This window comes from Lentinus tigrinus (assembly GCF_003813185.1).
Source record: "Lentinus tigrinus ALCF2SS1-7 unplaced genomic scaffold L226scaffold_8, whole genome shotgun sequence".
NCBI lineage: Eukaryota > Fungi > Basidiomycota > Agaricomycetes > Polyporales > Polyporaceae > Lentinus > Lentinus tigrinus.
In genome coordinates, this window is record NW_027137917.1 from 315,669 (window position 1) to 341,237 (window position 25,569).

At 55.9% G+C, this 25,569-nt stretch overlaps 12 protein-coding genes across 12 annotated transcripts; 6 read left to right on the plus strand and 6 right to left on the minus strand.

The window, feature by feature from the left end:
- Positions 1-19: 19 nt before the first annotated feature.
- L226DRAFT_559440 (uncharacterized protein) lies at positions 20-1,532 on the minus strand. The gene is made up of 6 exons (XM_067683300.1): positions 1,436-1,532; positions 1,317-1,389; positions 865-1,249; positions 678-812; positions 450-617; positions 20-374 (listed from the first exon to the last, which is right to left on the minus strand). Exons 2-6 carry the CDS (start codon positions 1,326-1,328, stop codon positions 82-84), a joined length of 993 nt encoding a protein of 330 aa, XP_067536898.1. The 5' UTR covers positions 1,329-1,389; positions 1,436-1,532; the 3' UTR covers positions 20-81.
- Positions 1,335-3,851, plus strand: L226DRAFT_533444 (uncharacterized protein). The gene is made up of 3 exons (XM_067680458.1): positions 1,335-1,738; positions 1,792-3,491; positions 3,556-3,851. The coding sequence occupies exon 2, from the start codon at positions 1,825-1,827 to the stop codon at positions 3,454-3,456; it is 1,632 nt and encodes a 543-aa protein (XP_067536899.1). The 5' UTR covers positions 1,335-1,738; positions 1,792-1,824; the 3' UTR covers positions 3,457-3,491; positions 3,556-3,851.
- A 581-nt stretch (positions 3,852-4,432) lies between these two features.
- L226DRAFT_569605 (uncharacterized protein) lies at positions 4,433-6,824 on the minus strand (the record flags this gene model as incomplete). The annotated part of the gene is made up of 3 exons (XM_067684331.1): positions 4,433-5,726; positions 5,783-6,332; positions 6,605-6,824. The coding sequence occupies 3 exons, from the start codon at positions 6,822-6,824 to the stop codon at positions 4,433-4,435; spliced, it is 2,064 nt and encodes a 687-aa protein (XP_067536900.1).
- A 1,600-nt stretch (positions 6,825-8,424) lies between these two features.
- Positions 8,425-9,836, plus strand: L226DRAFT_373596 (cell cycle checkpoint). Its single transcript, XM_067674329.1, has 7 exons — positions 8,425-8,503; positions 8,555-8,669; positions 8,722-8,901; positions 8,953-9,115; positions 9,177-9,354; positions 9,411-9,551; positions 9,612-9,836. Exons 1-7 carry the CDS (start codon positions 8,461-8,463, stop codon positions 9,719-9,721), a joined length of 930 nt encoding a protein of 309 aa, XP_067536901.1. The 5' UTR covers positions 8,425-8,460; the 3' UTR covers positions 9,722-9,836.
- A 151-nt stretch (positions 9,837-9,987) lies between these two features.
- L226DRAFT_559443 (uncharacterized protein) lies at positions 9,988-11,930 on the minus strand (the record flags this gene model as incomplete). Its single annotated transcript, XM_067683301.1, has 5 exons — positions 9,988-10,105; positions 10,156-10,210; positions 10,268-10,958; positions 11,017-11,504; positions 11,544-11,930. The coding sequence occupies 4 exons, from the start codon at positions 11,928-11,930 to the stop codon at positions 10,190-10,192; spliced, it is 1,587 nt and encodes a 528-aa protein (XP_067536902.1). The 3' UTR covers positions 9,988-10,105; positions 10,156-10,189.
- Positions 11,931-12,280: 350 nt separating this feature from the next.
- Positions 12,281-12,500, minus strand: L226DRAFT_533448 (uncharacterized protein; the record flags this gene model as incomplete). The annotated part of the gene is made up of 1 exon (XM_067680459.1): positions 12,281-12,500. The coding sequence occupies exon 1, from the start codon at positions 12,494-12,496 to the stop codon at positions 12,284-12,286; it is 213 nt and encodes a 70-aa protein (XP_067536903.1). The 5' UTR covers positions 12,497-12,500.
- An 18-nt stretch (positions 12,501-12,518) lies between these two features.
- L226DRAFT_569608 (uncharacterized protein) lies at positions 12,519-12,978 on the plus strand (the record flags this gene model as incomplete). Its single annotated transcript, XM_067684332.1, has 2 exons — positions 12,519-12,823; positions 12,897-12,978. 2 exons carry the CDS (start codon positions 12,519-12,521, stop codon positions 12,976-12,978), a joined length of 387 nt encoding a protein of 128 aa, XP_067536904.1.
- Positions 12,979-13,298: 320 nt separating this feature from the next.
- On the plus strand, positions 13,299-15,593 carry L226DRAFT_373678 (uncharacterized protein). Its single transcript, XM_067674330.1, has 3 exons — positions 13,299-14,640; positions 14,702-14,773; positions 14,842-15,593. The coding sequence occupies exons 1-3, from the start codon at positions 13,618-13,620 to the stop codon at positions 15,481-15,483; spliced, it is 1,737 nt and encodes a 578-aa protein (XP_067536905.1). The 5' UTR covers positions 13,299-13,617; the 3' UTR covers positions 15,484-15,593.
- Positions 15,594-16,208: 615 nt separating this feature from the next.
- L226DRAFT_569610 (uncharacterized protein) lies at positions 16,209-19,118 on the minus strand (the record flags this gene model as incomplete). The annotated part of the gene is made up of 4 exons (XM_067684333.1): positions 16,209-16,913; positions 16,974-18,435; positions 18,492-18,629; positions 18,817-19,118. The coding sequence occupies 4 exons, from the start codon at positions 19,116-19,118 to the stop codon at positions 16,209-16,211; spliced, it is 2,607 nt and encodes an 868-aa protein (XP_067536906.1).
- Positions 19,119-19,539: 421 nt separating this feature from the next.
- L226DRAFT_533451 (vacuolar amino acid transporter 5) lies at positions 19,540-21,899 on the minus strand. Its single transcript, XM_067680460.1, has 10 exons — positions 21,416-21,899; positions 21,329-21,348; positions 21,058-21,269; positions 20,781-20,986; positions 20,579-20,724; positions 20,390-20,524; positions 20,035-20,338; positions 19,889-19,959; positions 19,743-19,831; positions 19,540-19,684 (listed from the first exon to the last, which is right to left on the minus strand). Exons 1-10 carry the CDS (start codon positions 21,603-21,605, stop codon positions 19,630-19,632), a joined length of 1,428 nt encoding a protein of 475 aa, XP_067536907.1. The 5' UTR covers positions 21,606-21,899; the 3' UTR covers positions 19,540-19,629.
- A 178-nt stretch (positions 21,900-22,077) lies between these two features.
- L226DRAFT_505659 (RNA polymerase II) lies at positions 22,078-23,157 on the plus strand. The gene is made up of 5 exons (XM_067678043.1): positions 22,078-22,160; positions 22,214-22,301; positions 22,350-22,427; positions 22,485-22,583; positions 22,661-23,157. The coding sequence occupies exons 1-5, from the start codon at positions 22,097-22,099 to the stop codon at positions 22,734-22,736; spliced, it is 405 nt and encodes a 134-aa protein (XP_067536908.1). The 5' UTR covers positions 22,078-22,096; the 3' UTR covers positions 22,737-23,157.
- Positions 23,158-23,523: 366 nt separating this feature from the next.
- Positions 23,524-24,701, plus strand: L226DRAFT_552087 (uncharacterized protein; the record flags this gene model as incomplete). Its single annotated transcript, XM_067682855.1, has 5 exons — positions 23,524-23,656; positions 23,710-23,986; positions 24,040-24,436; positions 24,468-24,523; positions 24,569-24,701. The coding sequence occupies exons 1-5, from the start codon at positions 23,593-23,595 to the stop codon at positions 24,699-24,701; spliced, it is 927 nt and encodes a 308-aa protein (XP_067536909.1). The 5' UTR covers positions 23,524-23,592.
- Between the last annotated feature and the right edge of the window lie 868 nt (positions 24,702-25,569).

Below are 25,569 nucleotides of genomic sequence, written 5' to 3' on the forward strand. Positions count from 1 at the left end.
CGGTAATGGAGAAGTCAAGACAAGGGTGGACATCAATAGACACGATACCAGGAAGACAGTGCAGAACATCGACCGACCGTCTCAACGCGGCGGATTGAGTGGGACGACAACAAAGAACTCATGTCCTGATAGTAGCTTGCCCAACGGCCACTCGCTGGACGACCTCGACTCCCACTTCTCGAGTGCAGCTCGCGGCTCAGCATGATCGACAAAGTACTCTGTATTCGCTAACGAGACAACTGCTGGGTCTCCGTCTTTCTCGAATAGCGAACCGCGCAGGCGAGCAGTGCGGATGTAACAGACGGGGCTGGTCGCAAGGATTGACTTGGCATGTTGCTGGATGAACGACAAGTCCAAGTGCAGCATGCTGACGTCTACACATAGGCCGGGACGACGCGTCATTAGTACGCTCGTACATTGCGTCGGACGACTTGTACGGAACCACGTACGAGCGGCTTTCGTGAGGGCCAGGCAGGAAGCCGGGTGAGTCGACGCGAGGCCCATTGCTGTGCAATTAGGTTGAGCAGCGGCAAGCTGCAGGAGGAGCATGGTCGCGATATTCTTTTGTCGGTGTTCGGATGACACTACAAGTTGCGTTACCCAGCAGACGCGTCCACCTGTATCGTCGTTATAATAAAGCACAGTACATAGTATCCATGGAGGAACGGTGGACGCACCGTCAAATGCCCATCTGGTTGCGAACGCCTGCCCCACGAGCGTATTGTCGGCGTAGCACAAAGACACAAAGCCGTTGGTAGGATCCGGGAGCACCTCTGCCCTGAGCTTCCTCACGCTCATCTTGATGCGCGATCCTGTATGACTGTAAGAAGAGTCGTTCGAGGAACATCTTGGGGTCTGACATACCAGCAGTCAAAGGGACGGAGGCTTCGTCGCCCCAGATACCATAGTGATTCGAGAACAACACAGCACAATCTTTCATCGTATCCTCATTCAGCGCCGTCCCGCCAAGTACGACGAACTTCAGACATGGTAGCAGAGGTGGAGGTGGCATCGTGAAGGCTAGTAGTTGAAGGACGGTGCGCGCGCCTGACTGGCACTCGCCGGTCGAGAGTAGTTTGATGAACCCTCGGGACGATAACAGCTCAAGGCACATGTGCTCCGCCAAAAAAAAAAGAAGGACGGTGCGCGCTGGGCGCTTGGACACACCGGGGACACGCGTAGCCAAAGTGGAATTTGCCGGACGCAGACCTCCTAAGTAGATCCTCCCACTCGCAACTCCTCGTGTACACTGGTGAAATAGCGCGATCGTGTTTAGTGAGCAAACAATACGATATCAATGAACTCAACTAACTTACACTGCCGAGCATGGTAGCCGACGGCCCGTATAAGGTCCCTCTTCGCCGCTGCGCACCGCTGGCATTGGAGTCTCTGACTCCCTCAGCACTCCTGAAGTCTGAGTGACCGGCTCACTGACCTCTGGGTTACAACAAGAATTGACCTTCCTTTTGGTAGGCTTGCGGCTGCAGTCGTTGAACCACCAGTGGGGTTGCGCCGGGGGATGGTGATCACTGATGGGACGTATTCTTCTGGGCTCCGCCGGACCGCCTGCTCATATAGGTCCCATCGTGAGAATTGTGGCCTAGTAGACTGACCGTTATCAGGATATCGCTTGCGTCGCCCAAAGTTCGTTTCGTTAATACAGCAACCACGACCACGTCCGCCCGCCAGGTTTCATCGTCACCCGTCCAAGCTCCTGTGCCCTCCACGGTTAAATCAGGTCAGTAGTAACCTACTTTAACGACACCGATCACTAGTGACAACATCGACCAGGTCGCCCGTGCTATTGCAGATCGTGCAGCTCCCATGGCAAACATAGGCCGACTTTCCGCAGACGTGCTCTCAGATATCTTCATACAGGTGGCCATTGACGGATACCACGACGTACCTCAGTCTCAAGGGTTCACAGTTCCCGTCCCCGCCATGCCTCGCACGTCATCTCGCGTTTACAAGTACATCGCGTTTTCGCACGTATGCCGAGAGTGGAGACGCATAGCCCTTGGCACACCAACGTTGTGGGCCAGGATGGTCTTTCCATGCAAGCCCCCGTCGGAGGAGCTCTTCGCTCGGTCAGGAAGGGCGCCGTTGTGGGTCAAGACGGTGCTCGAGGCTGACAATAACACTGGCGTTCAGTTCAGCCTTATCAAAGCGAACGCTCCCCGCCTGCGCCAGTTACACTTGATCGGTCCTGCTCTCGCCATCGTGGACTACTTGTTGACCTGGACCAGCCAAGCTGATGAACTGGAGGACCTGGCCCTTTTGGCTGAGGATACATATGGCACGGTCCGTGAGCGCAGTCCCCATCCTCAAATCCCTTCCCAACCCCCAAAGAGCCTACGACGCCTGGCCATACGAAACTTCGCTCTCAACTGGGCTAGCCCTCTCTTATCTCCCACCCTCACCACCCTAGCCACCTCTACCTACGGTACACTGGCACCCAGTGCGGGTTCAATGATAGAGTTGCTGAATGCGCTCCGCAACATGAGTGCTTTGGAGTTCCTGGAGCTCTCCGAGACGATCCCTCACATACCCCAGAGCGCTGCAGCTGCCCCTCAGGATAACCCTGCTGTCAATCTCCCGCGCCTCCGAACCTGCGTCCTTAAAGGCCGGGTCAAAGAGCTTGCATATCTTCTCCGTCATCTCTCAATCCCTCCGGAGACACGTCTGGTGCTCGCAGCCCATGATCGTGGCGAGGACGTCCAGCAACTCATGGGTGCCGTGCATGAAGTGTTCGCGCGCAACTCCTGGGACCCCATCGTCGGCCTCCTCCTTCCAGCCGACTCCATGGGACGGATGTGTATCATGGGTTGGCGTTCACTGGTCGAATCCGACCCCAAGCTTCCCTGCGATCTTCAGATTTCGCTGGACAGTTCCAAATGCTTCGCCGCCATCCGAGACATTATGGATGGGCCCGTCTTTGCTCAGTGTCAGCGCGCCAAGGCCGAACGAATGCACGCCGACTGTTGGGAGAAGTTTCTGCACCACTTGCCCGAGCTAAGGGAATTGACCATGCGCGACACCGAATACATGGATCTCCCCGTGCTCTCGGGCAAGCCCAGAGAGGTCAACCTCCCTGTCCCGAAGTTGACCGTCCTGAAGCTGTCATGCTTCCGGTTTGGGTGCATACACGATGAGCACAGGAAGACGGGTTACGAGCAGCTGGTCTCCATCCTCCGGTGGCGTCGGAAGCACGATGTCCCCATTACCAGGTTGGAGCTGTTGAAGTGCACAAATGCCGATGAGGCGGCGGTGGACTCGCTACGGATGTTCGTTACTACTGTCGTATGGGACGAGAATGAAGACTTCGATCACGAAGCCTCTAATCCTGAACATCTATGCCCTGACAGATTCCCTCTGCTCTGTACCTATGATCATGAGGATATGGCGTACGACTTCGGACTCGACATGTTCGATGGCGTGAGTGACGAGGATGCCTAAGTACCGTGGGCCGGGCTCAATACTGCACGGAAGTGGTACGTCCGAGTCCTCACCGCTTGATGAACATTGAACGCTCCTCCTAACTTCATCACTGAAAAGCGGACACAGGACAATATGTCAAGTACGAAAAGGCAAAGCCCCATCCGCTTGATTTATACTCACCAATCGCTACAATAATTCCTGAAGCCCCGGTTCCACATAGAGACACAGGTACGACTATCCTGTATGACGACGACTCGGAGGTTGAGCGTGTTCTGTAACTGTTACTATCAATATGTCCCAAAGGCTGTAAAATCTCAGGTATGACTTCACACCAGTAGTAGCAATTGAGTCTTTCCTCGTTGTACATACCGAACACCCGATGGCCATGGTATATACCTGAATCCAGGGCCACACCGGTTCTCTATACACTACTCACTCCGAACCCGTCGACACGGGCTGCTATTACCTGCTGAGCTAATGCCTCATCGACGCCAATACCTGTGCAGGGGCATTTCCACCTTGCTTTGGTTGCTTCGCTCTTAGGTACGTCCACCATCAATTGACTACAACATGCAACCGATCAGACGGAGCCAACGAAAAGATCGAGCATAAAGTAGTCCAGCGCGACGAGTTCGGTACTAATCGGTCGGACGTCCACAACAAGAGGCCGAAGTCGAGAGTGTATAACCCAGCCTACAGCCTAGAGCATAAGGCCTAGAGAGTCGTATGTATAAAGCGAAGAGAAACGCAAACCGTGTTACTCGAGGGTCAAAGAAAAGGAGGCGCAACCCAGGCGTCAAGACCTGTCAAAGACGCAGACTGAGGGTACCGTACAAGCGAAGTCACAATACACACGACCATGTCCAAGATCATCACAGTCCATTTTCGTAACCGTAACAACGGATAGTGCGAGGCCCGAGCGAGAGCGAAACAGACAAACATCGAGAACGAAGAACAGTATCGGAAGAGTGCGGCGAGAGGTCTACTCGCGCACCTAGATGCCCCGCCTGCGCTCGACCTGCCGCGCGCGCATGCGCTGCTGCCGCAGGTCGTTCATCATATCTCGTGCAACGGGCGACAGCTCCGAACTCGACGCCGGCGATGGCGGTTCAACGAGTATGCGATGGCGCATGGGGGTGGCTGCCGTGAAACCGAGCACGGGAATGGTCGACGAGCGTGGCGGGCTTGGGGTGTTTTCCTTGTCGTGTGCGAACCGTTGGGCAGCCTGCTCGGGCTTCGTGGAGCGCTTCCGGGAGGGCACTGCGCCAGATTTCGCGGAACGCGGTCCACCAGCGCCGGAAAGCTTGAGAAGAGCCCCGTCGCGGTCGCAGGGATTCTCCTCCTCGAGGGCAGACGAGCGAGAGGTGACGCGATGGTGCTGGCGTCGCGGGATGTTTGTGAATGCCTCGCGCTTGTGGGAGGCACTCCGCTGAGTGCTAGGTACGGCATCACTCAGGACTGGCGTTGCTGAGGAAGGAGCTCGCGAAGGAACGGTCTCCGGGGCTTCAGGTGCGTCGTGTTTATGCATTGACAGCGGACGTGGACGAGGCCCATGCGGTATTTTGCTTGGTGGTGCTTTCATGCTGTTGGTGCTCGAGAGCGATGAGCCCGTGACATGACTGGAGGCATGCATGCCGGTGTTGCTGGTGCCAGTATGGGGGTTAACAGCTTCCGAAGCCGCGGGGATCTCATCGGTGGAATCACCACCTTGAGAGATCAAGAGGTTCAAAGAGGTCGTGGATGCCGCGAAGGCGGTATTCAGCTTCGTCATCATCGCGGTTTGTATCTGGGCGTGAGAGGCATGAGAGTTGGTGTCGCTAGAGGTGAGTTGGGTGGAGCCGCTGGTGTTGGCGGAGTGTGTCGCGTCGAGGTGCTCACCGAGGGAGGTGTCGCTATGTTCGAGGTCGTCCTGCACGCGCTGGCTGTTTCCAGTGCTATCAGGAGTGATGATATGAGGGAGTGGAGGGAGGTCTCGCTCTTTGACGGTGAGGGTATTGCGGCGGCTGAGGAAGCCGAAGACCTCGGACGCCCTCTGAGGCGTCTTTGGCTCTACGAGCAGCGGCTTCGAGACGGGCAACGCCTTTACAGGTGCGTCCTCCTCGCTGCCGCTGACTTCAACTTCCATGGAAGATATCGCGGGATAGTTAACGCTAGAGTCTGCGTCTAGGGAAGAATATGTGGTGTCGACGACATCGACAAGTGGTGCGGAAAGAGTGTCGGGGAAGTGAGTGTCCATTGGAGTTTCGAGGTCGGGGGAAGAGAGAGGGGAATCATTGCCAAGTTGTTCGCTGATATATACACCTGTTAGCGAGGTTTCAACGTAGATTCAGACTAATGGACTCACTCCAATAACCGTTCGGCCCAAGAAATATCGCCCTCGGTATTCGCATTTAAAGCAAAGTAAGGTTCGGGCCCGCCCAGCAGTTGGCGCAGCGTAGACCCCGTGCGCTGCCTGGGTTCCCGGCCTTCCGGTCCGGAAGATATAGGCGCTGGGGTAGGAGGCGAGTTTTCGAAGATCGCAGAGTCGAGGCACCCTTTCTCGTCGTAGAGGTTGAGGAGACTTGCAACAGATGGGTCTCGTCGCAACTTGTACATTCTCGACGTATCCTTGGGCGTGAAGTTCACCTCTTTGAGCTTAGGTCGGCGATCAAGTTGCTCGTCATCATCATCGGAGTCTTCCTGCGGCGATGAAGTCTGTGGCTGCTTTCGGCAGGACTTCGTGGGCGAGATGGGCGGGTTCGCATGGGGGAACTCTGTGCGCGAATGGGTCGTACGGCCGTGCACCTTGACAACGTAAGTTCCGTTCCGTTGCAGACCTGGAGTTGTCGCAACGGTAGCAAGCGATGGGGAAGGAGAGATAGACGGGGTGCTGAGGAGATCCTGTACAGAAGGTGCTGTAGTGTAGTCAGTACAGTGATTGCATACGGTTCAGCTCGTGCAACACCGGAATGAGGTCGAAGATCAGCTTCACCCGTTCCTCGGAATGGACATGTACGTGCAGACGATAGAGCAGCCTCCGCCCACGACAGCCCATTGTACTCCTAGTCAGTGGCATATCAGGGCTACATCGCTCCAATAAATCGTAGTCCACAGTGTCTTGGAACCCCCCCCCCCCCTCAAGCTGCGTAGTTGACCTGATTCCTGAATTCAAGAACGAGATACTCACGAAGAGGTGGTAGTGATGTGTAGTCGATCTCAGACATCACCGAGAACTTCGTTGACGAGGAGCGCAAAAGACGGTTTGCGCTGGTGTCCGGATCTTGAGCTCTCTTGTCGGTCAATATACGACCTTCTGCATCGACCCGTGCGTTGGCGGCGTTCTGCTTCTTCCTGTTCTTCCGGGACTTGCTGCTGCCCAGGGAGAGGAATCGCTTGAGGAAGCCCATAGTCGTAAGGATGCTTGAGGTGGACAGTCGTGGCAAGGTGGTGGGGGAGGGTAGCGGAGGGTAGTGGAGGGGTGACGCAGGAAGTTGAACCAACTGTCAGTGCTACCACAGCCAATTCGAACCATCTCCAGGCGCCCAATACGCGCCGTCGCGTCCCTCGCGTGTGTCACGTGCTCGCGTCTAGTAGTTCCATACTCAGTGTTACCAGAAAGCCGGCGTCGACTCGGAAAATTCAAACGCGTCGTCGAGCATCTAGTTGATCAAGTCCTCGGGAATGAAGAATGTCAGGTTGAATCATTCCAAGCACGTACACAGTGGACAATAAGCCAAGAAGTCACAGTTTTTCGCATATGCCCTAGCATCCAATCAGAACTCAAGGACAACCTGGTTTTCGCGATGGGTCAGCACTGTGCTAGTGGATGGAGACCGGAGAGCAGGGCGCACCCTCATAAGGCTACACTCTAGCCGTCAGATTACGCGCTACAGCATTCACCCGAATCATGCTCGTGAGAAATGAGTCGGAAGAGCTGCTCCAATGGCCTGCATCTAGGGCCTCTTTGAACGTCGAAGCATCGGGAAGAGCGTGCTTCAAGGAGAATTGCTCGACGTAAAGTTGGTGCAGCCAACCGTAGCGCTTTGGAAGGCGCACTTCTGACACGGGGGGTCGGCGACGAATTCGCAAAACGTTCAGCACGTCGTTGCCGCCGAAGTGCTTCCTCGCGATCGGCTGTTGGGAATCTGTTTCCGCGACGCCAGACAGGGTTGTGAAGCTTTTCGGGGAATTTCTGTAAGACGGCTTCCTTGATGAGCTTGCGGCAGCGGTCGTAGTAGACGAGGAGGTTGTGGTAGGAGCGGACGGGAGAACACTCCATCTCTGTATGATATACGCCGGCGCGCCAGCCGGAGAGGGTATATCCGGCTGCTAGTTCATACTCCCGCAAGTCCGGTTGCATCGCCTTGTGGACTAGCGGTCGCTTCGTATTTGTCGGCCGCAAGAAGTACGGGGAGACACTGAGATGGAGAAAGGGGAAGCACTTGTTCATCCTGTCTTGCTTTTCTAGAGACTGGGCAACATGAGAGAAGCAAGGTCCGGAGTGTCTGATGATCCTCGGCGAGGTCCACGACTGGACAGGAATCTTCGTCGTGGCCTTGAGGGATGAATAGAATCAACTTGAAGACGAGGAGGCTTCGAATAAGATGTGTCGGCAAAGTCGACGTAATCGAAACTACGGAGGATGAGATCGGCGTCCGGTCTGTCGAAAGGAGGAGGAGTGTTGCGTGGTTTGGGAGGAGCAATACCAACCGGAAGATCTTGATTGTTCCGGGCCATAGTATGGATTCCAGCGATACCCTTGCCAGCGAGGACTCATGATGAGTATGTGTCGCCGCCTTGAGTTCAAAGACTCACTTGTTACACAGTGCGAAAAGGCGAAATTAGTCCTGGTGGTTAGGTATCGGAGACAAATAAGCTTGTCATTGCATAGGTGGCAGAGTAGCGCACTAGCGCCTTCTCGTCGCCGTCGTTGTGACGTTTACTCACGTGCATGTGACGCTGCGCGCATCGCCGACCGAACGCGTTGCCTGGCCCACTTGTTGCTCTTAGCATGCGATCAACGCCGTACTAACCACATCACCAATGCGGTTCCGCGCAAATATTGAGCATGTGGACTCCTTCATAAGTGCGTCGACCTCGTCTCTGTTAGGTGCATTGAGCTGACTAAGAGGGACAGAAATCGTTCAATCTGTCGAAAAGCTGCAGAAACGATGTACTATCCAGTTCGCTGAACACGAGATGCGCATCATATGTACAGGGGATGCAAGTGAGGGAGGGATACAAGTCTGGTCGTCAGTCCTCTTCCTATGTTCACTGACCGACAACAACTCACGGGCCCAACAGACAGATAAAAGTAGACTCGCTCTTCACCGAGTACCGCATACAGTCGCACTCAAACAACGAGATCACCATCTCTCTCCCCACGGATGGATTACTCGTTGCTCTGCGATCCGCGGCTGCACCGACGTCTGGACAGGGCTCATCAAGCGCCTTTGCGACCGCCGAAACGCAAGTCATCATGAAGTACGTGACCTCTCCCCTATGTAGTCTGCGATAGAGACGTTGAGGTCACAGCAGGCTGGCCAAGAATCAGGACAGGAAGTCCGTTCTGAGCTTTGAAATATCTTCCACGAATTCTATGGGACGCACTATGAATGTTGTCCAGCAGCTACTCGTCGATGTGGCGCGACATGCAGACATAGAGCGTCTCAAGGAGCCCATGTGCCCCGAACCTGATGTATGTGTCTTCATCCGACGCGTTGATCCTTGTCCTCTGATCCCACGAACGCTCATTGCAGGTACATATCCTGCTCCCTCCCCTCGCCAAGCTGCGCACTGTCGTCGATCGACTACGACCGTTGGCGAACAACGGCATCACCTTCCGCGCAAACCACGCTGGGGAACTCCAGCTCGCCGTGACGACTGAAAGTGCACGTGTTGAGATTGGATGGACAGGTCTAACCAACCCACCTATGAGTATGTTCCGCTGCATTTCCATTGGTGACCTCTCCCTCATGCGCTCGCTGTTGCAGACAAGGATCCCGCAAGTCAAAATCCAGACGGTGACGACTCAGAGGCGAAGGACCCCAACGAGATGCACGGCGTGCTCGTGTCGCACAAATGTCTCCTCAAGTTCCTCAGCAGTCACGTCGTCTCGACGACGACCATCGCATGTCAGTACATTCCATAGTTTCGTCCCCTTCAATTCGTTTGTTGACACATGCATGCATCAGGTATATGCGAGAATCACTGCATGATCCTCTACGTGTACATCGGGAACGTTGCCGACGCGGGCGGCGTGCTCACGTTCTACATACCCGCCCAATTTGACGACTCCATGTGAACAACACGGTCATGAAGTCATGAAGTCGGGATGGATTTTGGAGCCGCGAAATAGCACGCGGCATTATGGCATCCTACCTATCCACGCGGACTAAATCTTCCCGTTTGCAACCGCATCATCCACATGGAACTTGGACAACCGGGGTCGCTGGGTTTTGCATCATGCATGGTGTGCAGCCTGATAGGTCGGTAAGGCGGAGTCATGGAGGACGCGGGTGGCAACTAGGACGATGCTGGAAGAGATGCTTCATTTATCCCATGTGGAGGTACGGTCACAGCCGTTGACTGAAAGATCGTCTACGGTGCATGTCAATCATGTAGCTTCCTACGCAAGACAATGTTTGATTCAGTTTCAAGAAATTTATGACATCGCATCTCCAATGCTCTGGCAAGAGATTACTATCTGTACGAAGGCGGGTTATGTTCAGGACGCACCGAGAATTTGCGGGAACCACCCACCCCCACCACATTATACCCATTTGAACTTGACCTGTGTTCCGTCGTTAGCTTTTGGGCACCATCAAGGTGATTTTGCGATGCAACTCACCATGTCGATAGCCGAAGGGATACTCCGAAGAGCCCGACTCACGCCAGACAATTGCTGCGCAAAACTTTCGCAACAGCGACACCACTGGCCGGAAACGGAAGCCTTTTCGTACAGGGCCTCGGAAGCGCCTGGCGGTATCTGTCCCGGATGTTCTTCGACCGTCGTGTACAGCTCGTCGAGATGTGCTTGCAACCAAACCTCACTCTGTGACCTCCGCTCCACCTCCCTGGCCAGTGCATCTTCCAACGGTACGTCGGGTTCCGTGCGCTCACGAAGAGGCGAGGTATCCGCTGGAATGATGGACGCACCACGGAGCACTCCCTTCGCCGCGGCACGGCACTGGTCGTAGTACGTCGTCAGGAGGAGGTATGGGCGCATAGGGGTGGTCTCCATCTCGGGGATGTACTGTCCGTCAAGGCGTCCATACACGACGTACTTCGCCGCTTCCTCTGCGTAGGTGTTCTGCCCTGCCTGGACGGCCGCGAAGTAAGCTCGCAGAGGGTCCTGCTGCGCGAGCACCTTCCATTGAGCTTCGAGCTCTGCGAGAATGCGGGGCATTCCGAGCCTACTTGCAGCGGCGAGCGTAGCTACGCAAGCGGAGGGTGTGGCGGGGAAAGTGCGACCACCAGGATAACAGATGCGGAAGAGCGCGGCCAAAACAGTGCTGTCTTCCTTCACGTCCATCGTACCACTGCAGAAACCATCAAATTTCTTGAATCAATCCAACGAGGGTGGACAGACGAACTCACACAAACTGAGTGGAGGAACGGCACTTGCATCCCTTCTTGTGCTTCTGTTGTTTGCTTGCCGTTGAAGCTATCGGAGTTTTCGAAATTATGGAAGAAGCATCTGCAACTACCTCGCGGTGAACAGAGAGGTACATTCCACTTGAAGCGATGCAGATAAGGTCGGGGTACGGTATGTCCGGTTTGAATACCTCGTTTCGAGGAACTTCCTCATATGCCTTCTCGATACCAGGCTCATCGCTCGGCCGTGAGGGGGAAGGAGGAGTAGGATCAACAAGTAATCCCGAGGAACCAAGCGGGGGCCGGCAGAGCGCAAATTGCGGAGAGACCTGCCCACGCAGACGACGGTACTCTCGGAACCGGAAGTAGTCGCCAGCACTTACACCTTGCATGCCACTATCGACGCGACGGGGGTCAAACTTGTCATCGTCGAAGGTGCATTCAATCGCACGGCGAGCGAGGGCCTCCCGCTTCATGCGGCAGGCGATTTTCTACACCTCCAAGGCGGAGCCACGACGCGCCAAATCAACCAGTTCGTCCTCCAGCACTATGACCGGAAGCTCGAACTGGTACTTCACCGCTACCCGCAGGGCGGTCTCGATATCCTCCATGGATCGATAGGCCTTAGATTTTGGGATAGGGTAACAAATTTGAAGCAGGGTCTCAAGTGCGGCGCTAGATGCGTCGAGAGCAAGGCGAGTCTGTGAGGAGGTGGGAAGCGACAGCTGCGTCTCGAACCAGGGCGACGCCTCAATGAGGATATGACTACGGACGAAGAAGTCGACCCCTTCGAGGCTACGGATAATCAGGTCGACATTCTGCTTGTTGAACGGGCTAGGCGCAGTGGTGGGCGGGAGGGGCGAGGTGGCATCTGCCAGGAGGGAGGGGGAGGAAGGGCCAGGGGTATCGGGGTCCATGACAGACTTGGGGTCGCAAACAGAAGTTGGCTCCTCAGAGAGGCGAGTTTGTTCTTATAGCACAACTCAGAAGACCTGCAACGAGGGAGAGAAGGGGCCATGGCCTACATGAGGCTAATTCTGGGTCAACTACCGCAGCATCTGTGCTGGGCGGCAGCCTGCATCTGAACGTACGTCAAGATCCGCGCTGGGTCATCCATCGGCACACGAGGGGCATAAGAGAATACATCGATGGCCAATGTCAAGGCCTGTAGAGCAGGCGTGAAATACGATCTGTCTATGTAGTAAGTAACTGCCGCTAACCAACGATGACCTCACGTCGTGAACATCCTTGCAGCACTTGACGGGTTCGCCTACAGGGTAACCAAGCACAATGCGCGTACAACCGAGAATGATATTTCATGAAGCTTGAAGCTTTGAAGCATGGTTTTGATTTTCAGATAAACTCGAAGTCCAGGTCGAGTTTTCGGAAGGCGGGCGCTTGAACATCCCACGTTCGGGATTTCTTCAACTTGGGCGGCGGCGAGCGCACCCAGGCGGATCCCTCCGCACACGACTCTCATCATCCGATTCCTCATCCTCATCGCCATGCCCGTCGCTCTCGAGATCAGAGTAAGCGAGGGGAGAGACTATGCCATGCTCGAACGGAATTTACTGTCGCACCTGCGTCTTGCGGTACTTCTATCGCTGCTGTCCGCATCACTGTTGTTGAATGCTCGTCTACCGACTCCCTCGGAACCTGGTTCAGCGCATACCCAACCGTCGACAATGGGTCTTGTTATTGCTATCATCGAGCTTGGTGCTGCCGTGGTCACTATTGCCGCGGGAGTATGGGAGTATTGGCAGTCATTCGCGGACATGAAGGCACAGAGGGGTTTCCTGCGGGCTAGTCAGTGAGTGTTCCCAGCCACTATCTGCTGCATTGTTCATCTCATCTCGTCTTCTGTAACCATTTGTGTTTTATAGAACTCACCTGGCTATTCTGAGCATGCTTGGAGTCATCGTGTTCGCCATATGCCTGATGCTCATCTCAAAGGAGAACGTCTGACGGTCTCATCCTGACTGTTGCCACAAAACCAATGCCTTCAATGTTGTCACAGGCAGTGACAGTCTCCTCCTGGCCCGTGCGCGGTGCTCCATCCCCTGTATCATGCCGCAGACATCCCACATCTTTCTTCCCTGTCACAGTGCATCCTCTGATGATGCATGTCCTTCTCCGCCATGGCAGTTCCCATCCCGAGCCGGCGAGAACTTTCGCTGCAAATCGGCCATCCGCTGCGAGAGAAACTCTGTTTGCACAGCCAGAGTCGGTGCCTTTACCTCAAGTGATCCTAGGACCCAGATTGCGCACCTTAATGGCTGGCGTCCTCAAGCCCGCGCCTCGCTTATTCCTTGTTCGCTCGCCCTAGCAGGCTCCTATCGAACTCACGGCTACAACGGAGCCAGATCATCCGTTCCCGACAGTCACGCATCCGGCGTGAAGCCTGTAATACACGTCTGCGGCGTGTCAATACGCGACTTCTGAGCATTCGCTCCCAGGACAGGCACTCCTGCCGAGAAGGCACCGCTCTACCCCCAGACTCGCCTTCGGTTCTACTTAGAGGGCTCTCGGTCCCTCCCCATCGCTGTTACGATCCTTCCCCTCTCACCATCTTTGTCGCCGGTTCTTCTCCCTTCTCCCTTCACCATGACCACGACCACCGCGACCATGACATACGTGCCCTCCGCACCGACGAGCGTCGCCGACGCAACTGCGTCCACTATCGTCCTCCGGCGCGGTCACAGTGCGACTCCGTTGTTCCTTCATCGTACCCCTGTCTATCAGGTCCGGAGCACAGCGTCGATGTCCCATCTTCCAACATGTCGACCACCCACATCTCCAATACCATCCAGTTCATCTGCGCCCGCTGCGGAGCACGCCCGAAGTGAGTCGACGGCAGGTAGGATCCTAGTCTCCGCAGGCCAACCCTACGCTGCACACGCACGGGCCCCCGCTTTCGCTAGTGCCGTCCCCTCCCCGCCTAGACGAACGGGTTCACCGCGGACCAGCTTCAACCGTCAGCCACACATCATACCTGCATTGCGCCCCCCTCCGCCCAACAAAGCTCTCCCGCCCATCCCGTTCCCCAGCGGGCCTCCTACGCCGCCTGAGGACACGTCGGCTGCGCCGGAATATTTTGCGTCTGTGACGCCATCGCGCATGCCCGCCGCGAGGCCCGTTTCCCAAGATACCGAGGACACTATTCGGGAGCTTGAAGAGCTTGCAGCGTCGCTTAAACAGATGAGTGGTTCTACGGCCTCGGCTAGCACCTTATCTACGTGTCGCGATCGCGATCGCTCCCCCGTCAAAGTCAGCGTTTCCGCTCTCAACACACCGAGAAGGCGACCAGAGCGACGTGACTACGCGGGTGGCCCCTCCAGCTTTGCCTCCCGGCATTTACATTCGGAAACTAGCGTGCTTGGACCGCTTATCGTTGTGACGAACGCGTCCATGGAGACCTTACCTGCCCTCGGGCAACTTAGCTCCGCATCTGTTACTGAGAAACCGGTGATTGCGAAGAATGCGGACCTTGAGGGCGTCTCGTGGAAGGGAGAGGACCCGGATGCGGAGGAAGTGCTCTGGGTCGACGAGTATGGAGCATGGGGTGCTTCCGAGAAGGGCAAATGGAAGGCCATTGACGAGGAAGCAGACGACATCGTGTCAGAACAGGTTAGTATTCGTGACACAACCGTGCAGTTTCAGATTCTGATGTCGTCTTCCTAACTGGCAGAATACCTCGAGCCGGTCAGAAGCCCTCCGTGCCCGCCCCAGCGTAGCGGAGAAGTCGTTCATCTACGAACCTGTCGTGAGTCCTTCCCAGGGAACCGGTGATGCAATCGAAACTGACTGTCCGGGGCTTCTCATGTGCAGGGCGCACCTGAGTTTCTCATTGGGTCGTCCACTTCCCGCAATGCGCGTGTAGGGACGGGCTACCACAGCCGTCGTCCCCTTGTGCACGCGGCCGTTCCAAGCACCCGGCGACCCCGACGTCCCCGTCCCGCTCCTCTCGTTCTTGCGAATTCTGCACAGGATGAGCTGGCTCTAGCCACTGCACTACTACTCGGTACGCCACGCAAGCGGCCGTCCAGCCGCCGCCCTCAGACTGCTCCTCACACGACACCTCACACGCCTCGCGCATCCCGCGCCCGGCAACCCACACCTCCCTCCGCCCCGCTTCCGGAGCGGCTACAAGCCACCTACGCTGCTGAAGCATCCTCCTCTCGCTCAGCAGAGCCAAGCATTGCTCCGGCTCTAGCCACGACAGCGACCGAGCACGGCCACGCGGACGCAGCAGCCGATTCTAACCGCCACTCGGAACCCCTCCCAGCGATGCCTCGCGTACCTTCCAGCGCGATTCACGTCCTCCGGGGCAAGTTTGAGCATGCCCACGCGCGGCCGATGACGGCGCCCTCCGTGGCTAATGGGTCACACTCGGAGCCGAACTCTCCCCGTCCTGCGGTACGCCCACGGCTCAAGTCTTTGAAAGGTCTCTTCAAACACTGGTCCAAGTAAACCAGTGGATCCATCGCTCTGCCTCGCTTGTCCGACATGTGTTCGCCCTCGCTCATTCTGAACGTACGCTCCTTTCTTGCTAATCAATAGAATATTCTTGCACACATGCACGTTCTCTAGCTGGGCTGGAGAGCGTGTATAGTCATCCTAGTCCCACTCGAACCATATCTACAGCTACACCCCACTGACCACATACTCAAACTGTATCCCTATCTATATATGTATCGCCTGCCCCCTCTCCATTGTCCCCTACCGTGTCCGTTATATCATCAAAATCCGAATCAGAGTGAGTCAAATAGTATACACTATGAACATGCGAACATAGCACACAGGCTCGTACGTAGGAACACAATATACGCTGTGCGCAAACCCATTAAGCTGGACGCTGCAGTCCATTACTTTAAATTTCAAGATATACGACAATACAACACCGTACAGAGAGAGCGGACAGAGAGAATGCACAGCAAGGCAGCGAGCGTATATGTAGCGTATAACGTAGTATACCACATGCCACACGTACAGCAGCCACCCGAACGACGACGACGAGATGGATGGATACACATCAGTCTAACACGGCACAACCAGCTAACACGAGAGCACCTCAGGGGAGGAAAGCGGAGGGAGAGACATGATGAGGAAGTTTGGGGGCCTTGTCGACGGTGACCAGGGATTCAAAGATCACAAGCCACATATGCCGACCCCGACGTAGAGCTGCAGATGAGCAGCTATGATGTAGCAGCGGCAGTCTCTCCTGCCGCGATCACAATTACGGGTTGGCCAGTGGTAGAACCGAGGGACGGCATCGCAGTTAACAGGCCCTCACCCTCGGCGTCAGCGAGATCCAACGAGCCCATCCTATCGACCAGTCCAGCCGAACTGCCTGCTGTGTTCGCTCGACTCCGTCCGTTCTGGACTCCAGCGTTTGCTCCGTTCCGCCCTGCCTTGGGATTAAACAACTCCGCGTTCTTCGGTGGGGGCCGTTCATATGCGGGATCCTGTTCGTCTAACCTCCCAATCGATGCTGGAGCAGGAGCTGTCGGCACCTGCGGACTTGACTGTTGTGAAGTAGGATAATGGACAAGTGCAGTGCCTTGGGCGTTCGCTGCCGTCATGACGCGCGACATGGAAGCATTCGTCCAGGCGCCGCCGACGACCGGAGGCCGTGTCTGAGGAGCCGACGAGAGCGGCGGGAAGTCGTTAGGCTGTAGGACAGGCTGGACTGGATGTTGTTGGGATGGAAGGTGCGACGGTCCGCCACCCATCCTCGCTGGCGACAAGGTCCGATTGGCGGCGTTGTGATGGTCGTGGTGGCGTGAGTGCTGGGGCTTGAGCCCCACGGCCCAGTCTGGCCGGGCGGGCAGAGGATGCTTGGAAGATGTAGACGTAGACGTGAATGTGCGTCGTGAAGACGAAGAAGTCGTAGAAGAGGACTGCACAAACGCGCGTCAACACACGGCTCTATGAAGATGACCACAATCTGGGCGACTCACCGCCGTTGATGACGTCTCGTCTGCAGGCGTTCTTGCACCCGCACTTCCGCCACTCGAAGCACCAGACGTTCGCCTCATGTTGGTGCTCAAGCGCGGACCATACGCATCGCTAGCCCCGATGCCATTGGACACGCCATTGGGAGTGTACGTGAATCCACCAGTGCCGACGCCTGGTCCATACGTCCATGAGCCTCGCGCCCGGGGTCCGCCACGCTTGCCATTCAAGCTCCCATGGCCGTTGCTATTCCGCGAAGACGTCCTACTGATGTTGTGGCCGTCCATACCATTACCATGGTTAGCGTTGGGATCGGCCAAAGCGCCCGGATGGTACATCTGCCCGGGCATCGAGGATGGAGGTGGAGGAGGAGGACCCATCGGAGCACCAGGTTGGTATGGCTGCTGGTAGTAACCAGGCATACCGTACCCGTACGGCGCGGGTCCATGCCCGTACGGCGGGTACGGAGGGACGTTTTGCATGGGCGGTGGCATGGGATGAGCTGGCGTGTGACCGTCAGTGCGGGGAGGAGGCATGCCTTGCTGCGGTGGGTGTTGTTGATGCGGCGACGGGAGGGGTGGCTGGCCAGGTGAAGGCGAGTTGGTCCACATGTACGGTTGACCGTACGGTGGTTGCTGAGGTGCACTCTGTGGTGGTTGGTACATTGCCTCAGGACCACCAGGAGCGGCTGCCTCGGAAGGCTGAGCAGGAGGCGGAGGGTAGGAATACGGTGGATAGTAATATGGGGCCATGTAGGGCTGACCTGGTGGAGGATTGTACGAAGGATAGACGTAGTGAGCAATGTAGCCCGGCGGAGGGGGAGCCTGGGCGCCATATTGTCCTTGTTCATATGACGGCCCACTGGCAGGCTCGTACAGTGTGGGGTAGGTGAATGAGGGTGACGTTGCTCGGGAGTTTCGAGAGCTCCCCGAGCCGTTGGCGTTGTAGGAGGCCCCCGATGATCTCAAAGATCTCACGGAGGATGCTGTCGAGCCAGCGCCTCGATGTCCGTCCTTCTTGTCTCGGTTGACTGGCCCCGACCACTCGCTCTCGGTGGGCGCGGAGCTCGCTGAATCGTCCAAATCGCCGATACTGCTCCCGCGCCCGCCGCTGGTGGAACCAGATCCTGAGACAAGGCTAAACGTAGACGAGTTGGCGCTCATATCCTTCTCCTTGTCTTTCTTTTCCTCGAAACCCATGAAGATCCGCGAGCGCGCCTCATTGTACTCCGCCTCGCGCTCCTCTATGGTTTTGTACCGTCTCGCACCGCTCGAGGCCGCGCTGCTGACGCCTCCAACGCTACCTGCCTCCGACGCATCGACGTCTGACGTGTCCGCGTCCTCGCCTGCTGTTGAAGTTGGCTGGGAGTACTGCCTCCCACGCAGCGGACGGTCTCTGCGCATGATCTGGAAGGCAGGCTGCGTGGATTCTTCCGCAGGGACGAGTTCGCAGATGCGCCGGGTGGGGCTGCGGTGAGCTATGCATAAGTGACAGGCAATGTCCACAGTAACAGTATCACGCACATTTTACTCTCCGAACGGTAGTACACAGCGATGGTCTTTGTGACCTGATCTGTCTCGGGGGAGAGCTTGTAGTATGCCGAGCATCGATGTACGAGTAGCCGCTGGTAAGACGTGGATGGCGTGAGGTCAATCCTCGGCCTGCATCAACACCACCGTCAGCACCATATTCGCGAGCCACCCAACGTGTACAAGGAGGGGATATAACAGGGTACGCCCACAAACGAAGCCACAGAACCACCGGGAACAGCAAAGGATCGTCGTGTGACGCCGAGGAGAACGCAGAACTGAGGAAGGGGGGCAAGTACGAATACGACTCGAGACGCACCTGCGTTCCTTGATCAGCGCCTCCATCTGTTCCCCCAACTTCAGCACATATATCCTGTCCTTGCTCCTGAGGGCCTCCAGGATCTGTGCATCGGGCTCGACGTCCACGAGTGCACTCGGGTCCATCGCGTGCAGGGCGCCTGACGACGCCTCGAGATTCGTGTTAAGTGAAGAGCTTGACGATGTGGGGTTGTATGATGGCGATGCGGCGATAGGGCTTGCAGAAAGCGACCGCTCGCTGTGAATGTCTGGCGCGCTCATGCTTGTGCTTGCTGTGGCTGCGTCGCCAGACGCTGTCGCCATGTCTGGAACCGGAGATCCTGAGGAGGAGACTTGGTGGTGGTTATTGATCGCGTGGCGAGATGCTTCTGGGGGCAGGATGGGGGTTTCTGTTGTGTCACCAATGAAAGAATGCGCAGTCTCAGCGTGGAGAACGGGCAGGAGGGTACGGCTCGCGAGTCCTTGATCACCCCCTGGTCAAGACGAGCATGCATACGCACCAGTAGACATAAAAGTAGGTCAGACAAGTACTCGGACGGCTGAAAGCGACGAGCAGGGCGAAAGTTGTGTGGGGGACGAGCCGGGGTGCATCAGGTTTGAGGGTAAGAGTGTCCTTCTAACGACAGGCGCCCATGCAGTCTACAAAGTCGCCAAGCGCCCGCTGCACCCCCGCAAAATCTCCGCTCGTCTCGGCGGGCAATCACTAGCTCTCGGCTTCCTAGAGTCACAGTGTAGGCAGCTGCCAAGACAATATGGATAGGATACATATTACAGCGGTATGGAAGAAGAGTCATGCACCAGCCGCTCAAGTCCTCTAGTGTACAGTCTCCGACTCGTCCTGGAACAACCCATAGATGTTGAAGCTTAAGCTGATAGCGGAGGGATTGGTCAAAAAATGCTCATAGGCTGACCCAGGTGAACACTCACCAGAAAACGAATATGAACATGCCATAGATGGCCAAACCGAGGGATGCCCTCGAGAGCGTCTTGTTCGCGCTGGGGTCGTCGCGAGAAAGCTGTGTACAAGCGCTTGAGATCACGACATGCAAGAGACACGCAAGAAGCCTGCTGACCTTCCACCAGAATAAACCAGGCAGAATGAACGATATAGTCGTAGATCCGGTGGAACCAACGAAGGAGAGCACTGGATGACGAAGACGTGAGAGACGAAGTGAACAGCTATTAGTACGTGCATCACACAGCGAACAGAAGCACGCACCCAACTTGAGATCATCCACAAAGTAGGCTATCGTGAAACCGCTCGCGACAATGGCGACCGTCAACAGCGTATGTTTCAAGGGTGTCATGTCGTGGCTGGCGTGGTTCTCGTCCTCCAGTTCCTCATCCTCGCCCTCCGTGATGGGTTTGCTCGTCTGTCCCGCATGGAATACCTTGTCCAGGCAGTTGCGACAAGGGTGGACTTGGAGAGGGTATGAGAACATGACGAGAATTGCGATGGCCAGTTGGCCCACTGCGATGAAGAGCGAAGTCGACGGGTACATGGCAATGATGTTCGGGCCAACCTGAATGAACGTAGGTCAAACTCACGACTCTACGCTCATACGATTGCGCACCTTGGAACCAAAAGTCAAGTATCCGAAGACAGCAATAATCTCGTAGATCACCGCGGCCGATCCAATGGCAGTTCCAATTACGAGATTCATCCTCTTCTGACTGTTGGTGTGGATCTCATTAAATATCGGGAATAGCTGGAACGCCTGTTAAGTTTGCTGAATGGACAAGCCGGGATACATGAGGCTTACATTTTGCGCGCAAGTGTAGGCAAACACCTGCACGGGGAACGTGGAGACAAAGCTAGGGGTGAAGTGGACGAGGTATATCTCCCCCGGCGCCTGAGTGTCCTTCAAGGGGAAGAAGTAGCACACGATCACGATGAGCACGAGGTAGGCTAGAGAAAATGGGATGATCAGCGACATAATGGGCCGGAGACATCAAGCCACCCACCAACGGAGAACAGTGCGATGTAGCTGGTATGCCTGAGACTGTCTAGCTTCCGAAGGAATGTGAGGGGAATTAGTGGAATCATAATGATGGTAATCCAGTTCTGTCCAGACAACATCCATGCTGGCGGATTCACGTCCGGGGAGGTGAGATCATGGTACAAGGCCGAGACAACGCTAGGCATAAGAGACTTGATGATGATGAGATAGCTACAGACTACGGTCAGCGTACCATCCTTCACCCAATCTGACTCCTGTGATACAATCGCGAATCTGCTCACCTAATAGAAACACCGAAGCACTTGATAGCAATAGCGGCGTCAAAGAAGACCGCGGCACTAGGGAACGTCATCTCCGCGATTGTGAAGAAGGACGCTCGCCTGTGAGGTGCCTTCGCGGCGCATAGGGAGAGGAGGTAGAGACCGAAAGCCGCGACGCCTCCAGAGAACATGCAGGTTATAATTCCGGGTATAATGCCGGCAGAAGCCATAGCCTGAACGCACGATCGAGCACTTAGTGGCTAGCCGGGGATGAACAAGGATATAAACTCACCAGAGGGAAAGTGAGCATGCCTGACCCGAGGGCAGAATGCGCGCATTCAGAGCTTCAGTTCAGGAAGATAGAACAAAGGTGACTCACCGCTGCCTATGATGGTGTTCGCGAGGTTACTCGTCGAGCTCACGAGGGACGCATGGCCTTGTCTCTCTGGCTTCCTTGCCGTTGCGTCAGCCCCGAGAAGGGCATCGTCCTCGCGTGACGACCGCGGGTCGTCCGCGGTCTGCGGGTCCCGGTCCTCGTGCCCCTCCGCGGCGCCGTAGAACTGCACCATCTCGTATGGTTGGCTGTCAACGTCCAGAGCAGAAGCTGCGGTAGGTCTGTACCCAGGTGAGGTGAGGTTGAGTGCAGTGGACTGGACAGTGCGTCGTCCGGAGCTAACGGAGGGGTATGGTCTTGAGGAAGACGAGGATGCCGGATTGGGAGCCTTGGGAATGCGTCCCGGAGCCAGATTTGTCAGCGTGCGCTATACCGTAAGGGGTGTCGGTGCGGCCGATGGTCGAAGTTACTCGCCGCCCGAAGTATGTTGAATATGCAGTAAGTCAGTAGGTATACCGTGACTAGCAAGTTCAGACCGATGAGCGAGGAAAAGGGCACAATGGATGATAAGTTCCGCGATATATACTCATGCGTGGAGGCCACAGCCGATCACGATGCCCGCGCTGGTCGGACAGCCCTACTAATACCATATGCGGATATTTGTCGGTGTTATATTCAGAAGCTGTTGGACAACACAGCCAAACAGACGTCTTGCTCCAGCCCACGATGACTCTCCGCCACCGGCCCGCACACGAGGAGGAGGATGCCTCCACCCTGAGGCTCGGCGCCGGTATCTAACCCTGCCTTGCTGTTCGTCTTGGCTTGGTTCTCAATCCCTCCCAGAGTTCAACAATGCTGGCTGTCTGCTCATCTCCGAGGTCCGTTACCTCCTCGAACATAGGCCGTCCGAGCAGGCCGCTCCCAACACTGCGTAGGTCGACCCGAACGACGAGTTGACTGGATGCTTAGAGATGTTCAGTGTTTACAACAAGACGTTGGAGTATGTCAAGACGTTCGCAAAGTTTGACAAGCCGGAGGCGGCTACGGCAATCCGAGTGTGAGTCGGCTCCTGCTGTTTCCCTTGGTCTAGTTGCCTATCGAGCCCGCCTTCCAGAACACTGCGGAGAGAATCCGCCTTGACGCAATTCGAAATTGCTCAGATTGCGAACCTATGCCCCGTGACTGCCGAGGAGGCAAAGAGTATCATCCCGAGGTGCGTAACCAGCCTTCATCGTCTCTGCATCCGCTCAAATCCATCATCGTACCTACCGCATTTTCTTCTATGTCCAGTCTTGTCAAAATTGACGACGACAAGCTGCAACCCCTACTCGACGAGATCCAGACTATGCGGAAGTTCCAGTCATAACGCTCGGGTCCCTGAGTATCTTCATCTCGAAGTCCTTCGCTGGTGCCCAAAGTACTCTAGACACGAGCGGCAGAGGTAACATGGCGACGCTATGGCACACCTGCTAGACAACGTTGAATGCCCCCGTCATAAGCTTTGGGCACTTGTCGCCAGACTGTCTGTACACACCTGAGTGTGACGGCTGATGCATGTCGAATATGTCTGCTCCAGAATACACGACTCCAGGAGACAGCGCGTAGCATGCTCCATTGCTCGTTTTCTACCCACTGCCCCATGTCACTGCTACATAACATGCGCATATTTGCATATCCTGCAAGTTGATTCCGGATGGATATTACCGTCGAACACATTCATCATGCTTACACGGAAATCCCCCAAGATTGTCAAGCCATCGGAATATAGTGTGGATGTTGTCCTGGATAAGCTCAGCCGCAGCAGCCATATAGTGCGGGGTGCTTAGTGCAGCGAGTGGCATTGACCCACCCTACGTACGATAGTGCATGTCAATGGGCTGCGGCTCGAGGCGCCATCGAGGTCCAGTCCGCCAACTTGAAGTCGAGCTGACATCTAAGACTCGCAAAGTGTCCATCTGAAACGTGGCTACGATACCAGATACATCGTGCAGAGTCCGGCGGCATGTGGACGCGCGTGCGTGTCCGTACGGCACCGTACAAAGTTCGGGTTGTACGTGGGGCACTCTCCTGTCTAGGCGGAGGTAAATGACAAACCTGGTATCAAGACTCTCGTCATAGGTCGGAAGTTACTGGAGCAGATTCCGCTAGGCTCTTGAGATGAGGGGTACTTATATCAAGTGCTGGAGCAGATTCCGCTGATCATCGTCATCGTCAGACACACCATGTCTTCTACTACCAGCAACATCAAAGCTACAGCTGTTATACTCGGCGGAACCGGAGAACTTGGTACGTGCCACGAGTCGCATTACGGACGTAAAGGCTGACGTGGTACCTTGTAGGCTTCCATGTCAGTACGATCTTCCTGACCGAATACCGGTCGACGTTCCCTACCGTCCGCATCACCACCCGCGACATGGCCTCGTCGAAGGCGAAGGAACTCGCCGACAAGGGGGCGGAAGTGCACTCCTTCGGCGCGTCCTGGGACACCGTCTTATCCGGGGCGGATGTAGTCGTCAACGTCCTTCCAACGTCTGTCGTGAAAGGGATCAACAAGGAGTTAGTCGCTGCTCTATTGAAGAACAACGTAAAGGTGTACTTCCCGCCTAGCTTCGGAAGGTGAGCATTCATTGCTATTTCTGAACCGCTTGCTCAGGGCCTGCTCTGTACAGCGACTACCGGGTTGTGGACTTCCCCGGGTTCGAGATGGCGGAGTGGCCGATGAAGCAAGCTGTGATTGACGAGACCTGGGCCTTGGCGGAGGGCAAGATCAAGGTCATCGCCCTCATGAATGGCGCATTCACCTCCTGGGTCTTCAGACCCGACCGCACCGTAGGCGTTGACGTCGCCAACAACACCTTCACGTGCTTCGACCCACCCACCGCGCGCTTCGGGGTAACCGACCTTTCAGACATTGGTCGCGCCGTCGCGCAGCTGTCCGTACTCACAGTAAACTCGGAGACGGCGTCCAAGATCCCGGATGTCGTGCGTATTGCGGGACAGAACGTCAGCATGGAGGACATCCGCGCTGCGGTTGCGCGCGTGAAGGGCGTCGCACCGGGGAAGATCGTCAACCTGGGGAGATCCCGCTGCCGCCAAGAAGGCGTTGCGTGAGGACTATCCAGCGTCTCAGTATAGGATCTTGGACTATATTCGGTAGGTGGCCATGGCTTTTATGGTTGCTAGTGAGTGGCTAACCAGTATCCGGGGTATCAGCGTGGGTATCGCAGAGGGCCAGATGGACATGTCCGAGAACGAGAACGAGTTGGTCAACCCTGGCCAGACGTTATGGAAGTGGAAGACCATCGACGACGTGTTGCGGGGGATGATCTGACACTATGTAATGCGCTAGCATTTTTATTCCATTATGCCCGCCGGTCCTTATAGGGCCGTCGTGACGCAGCTCAACCCCTCCTCCAAGGCGCCGTCCAGTACGAGCCTCATCGATTTACCCAGTCTGCAACTCAACCTACTGATAAGTCCTGGCTTCCACTGAGTCCAAGTGTACTGCGGAGTCTTTTCAAGCTGGGCTTCGCCTTCTCGCTCCGGAAGCGCTCGGAGGAGGTAAAGGCTCCCTCCTCGCCGGACTTGCGATTGTCCTCGTATCCCGTTCCCGATCTGGCTGTGCCTCCATCTAGGAGTTCCCTCGCTCGCTGAACTTTCCATCTTCCACGCAACCGCGAGAACCAAACGGCATCGCCCGACCAGACAGCTATTTTGATTCAACCAACCCATCTACACGTAACTACATATACATAATATATCACTGCGCGCAGGCAGTGTAGTGCCAGGGTGCTACCCTCGGGCCTCATATGTGGATTCTATAGACTTGGCGAGAATTGGTTATCTCGACACATGCAAGCTCCAGACCGCAACATGACGTTATACATACAGCACACGTGCTTTTGGACAGCATAATCACAACCGAAGGCTAGTCCGGATGAGTAGCGCATGCCAGCCTCGCCTAGTCGCGAGTTGGAATCGTCTCAAGCGTTTTGCTCCACTCGACGACCTTCGGATGAGCATTCACCTACAAACCGACTGGTAAGCCGGTGCACACTCAAGACCGTGCCTACGCTCGCATACGCACCTTCGCAGGGTCGAAGTTGAGGACTTGCAAACCCTCCAGGGAGGTAGCACGCGACAGCGCGACATAGGCTTGACCTGTTGATGGCGGTGAAGTCAGAACCATAATTCAACGA

What these genes read in the sequence shown, in the direction of transcription:
- L226DRAFT_533451 (XM_067680460.1), bottom strand. Translation starts at nt 21,605, where the DNA reads ATGGTGCAGTTCTACGGCGCCGCGGAGGGGCACGAGGACCGGGACCCG. An exon ending in ACTTGACTTTTGGTTCCAAG is followed by an intron (nt 20,339 to 20,389) that starts GTGCGCAATCGT and finishes ACGTTCATTCAG; the next exon opens with GTTGGCCCGAACATCATTGC. An exon ending in CTGGTTTATTCTGGTGGAAG is followed by an intron (nt 19,832 to 19,888) that starts GTCAGCAGGCTT and finishes GCTTGTACACAG; the next exon opens with CTTTCTCGCGACGACCCCAG.
- L226DRAFT_505659 (XM_067678043.1), top strand. Translation starts at nt 22,097, where the DNA reads ATGACTCTCCGCCACCGGCCCGCACACGAGGAGGAGGATGCCTCCACC. An exon ending in CACCCTGAGGCTCGGCGCCG is followed by an intron (nt 22,161 to 22,213) that starts GTATCTAACCCT and finishes AATCCCTCCCAG; the next exon opens with AGTTCAACAATGCTGGCTGT. An exon ending in GCAAAGAGTATCATCCCGAG is followed by an intron (nt 22,584 to 22,660) that starts GTGCGTAACCAG and finishes TTCTATGTCCAG; the next exon opens with TCTTGTCAAAATTGACGACG.
- L226DRAFT_533444 (XM_067680458.1), top strand. Translation starts at nt 1,825, where the DNA reads ATGGCAAACATAGGCCGACTTTCCGCAGACGTGCTCTCAGATATCTTC.
- L226DRAFT_559440 (XM_067683300.1), bottom strand. An exon ending in CTCCGTCCCTTTGACTGCTG is followed by an intron (nt 813 to 864) that starts GTATGTCAGACC and finishes ACAGTCATACAG; the next exon opens with GATCGCGCATCAAGATGAGC. An exon ending in GGCCCTCACGAAAGCCGCTC is followed by an intron (nt 375 to 449) that starts GTACGTGGTTCC and finishes GCCTATGTGTAG; the next exon opens with ACGTCAGCATGCTGCACTTG.
- L226DRAFT_373596 (XM_067674329.1), top strand. Translation starts at nt 8,461, where the DNA reads ATGCGGTTCCGCGCAAATATTGAGCATGTGGACTCCTTCATAA. An exon ending in GGAGGGATACAAGTCTGGTC is followed by an intron (nt 8,670 to 8,721) that starts GTCAGTCCTCTT and finishes CGGGCCCAACAG; the next exon opens with ACAGATAAAAGTAGACTCGC. An exon ending in CTCGACGACGACCATCGCAT is followed by an intron (nt 9,552 to 9,611) that starts GTCAGTACATTC and finishes TGCATGCATCAG; the next exon opens with GTATATGCGAGAATCACTGC.
- L226DRAFT_373678 (XM_067674330.1), top strand. Translation starts at nt 13,618, where the DNA reads ATGACCACGACCACCGCGACCATGACATACGTGCCCTCCGCACCGACG. An exon ending in ACGACATCGTGTCAGAACAG is followed by an intron (nt 14,641 to 14,701) that starts GTTAGTATTCGT and finishes CCTAACTGGCAG; the next exon opens with AATACCTCGAGCCGGTCAGA. An exon ending in AGTCGTTCATCTACGAACCT is followed by an intron (nt 14,774 to 14,841) that starts GTCGTGAGTCCT and finishes TCTCATGTGCAG; the next exon opens with GGCGCACCTGAGTTTCTCAT.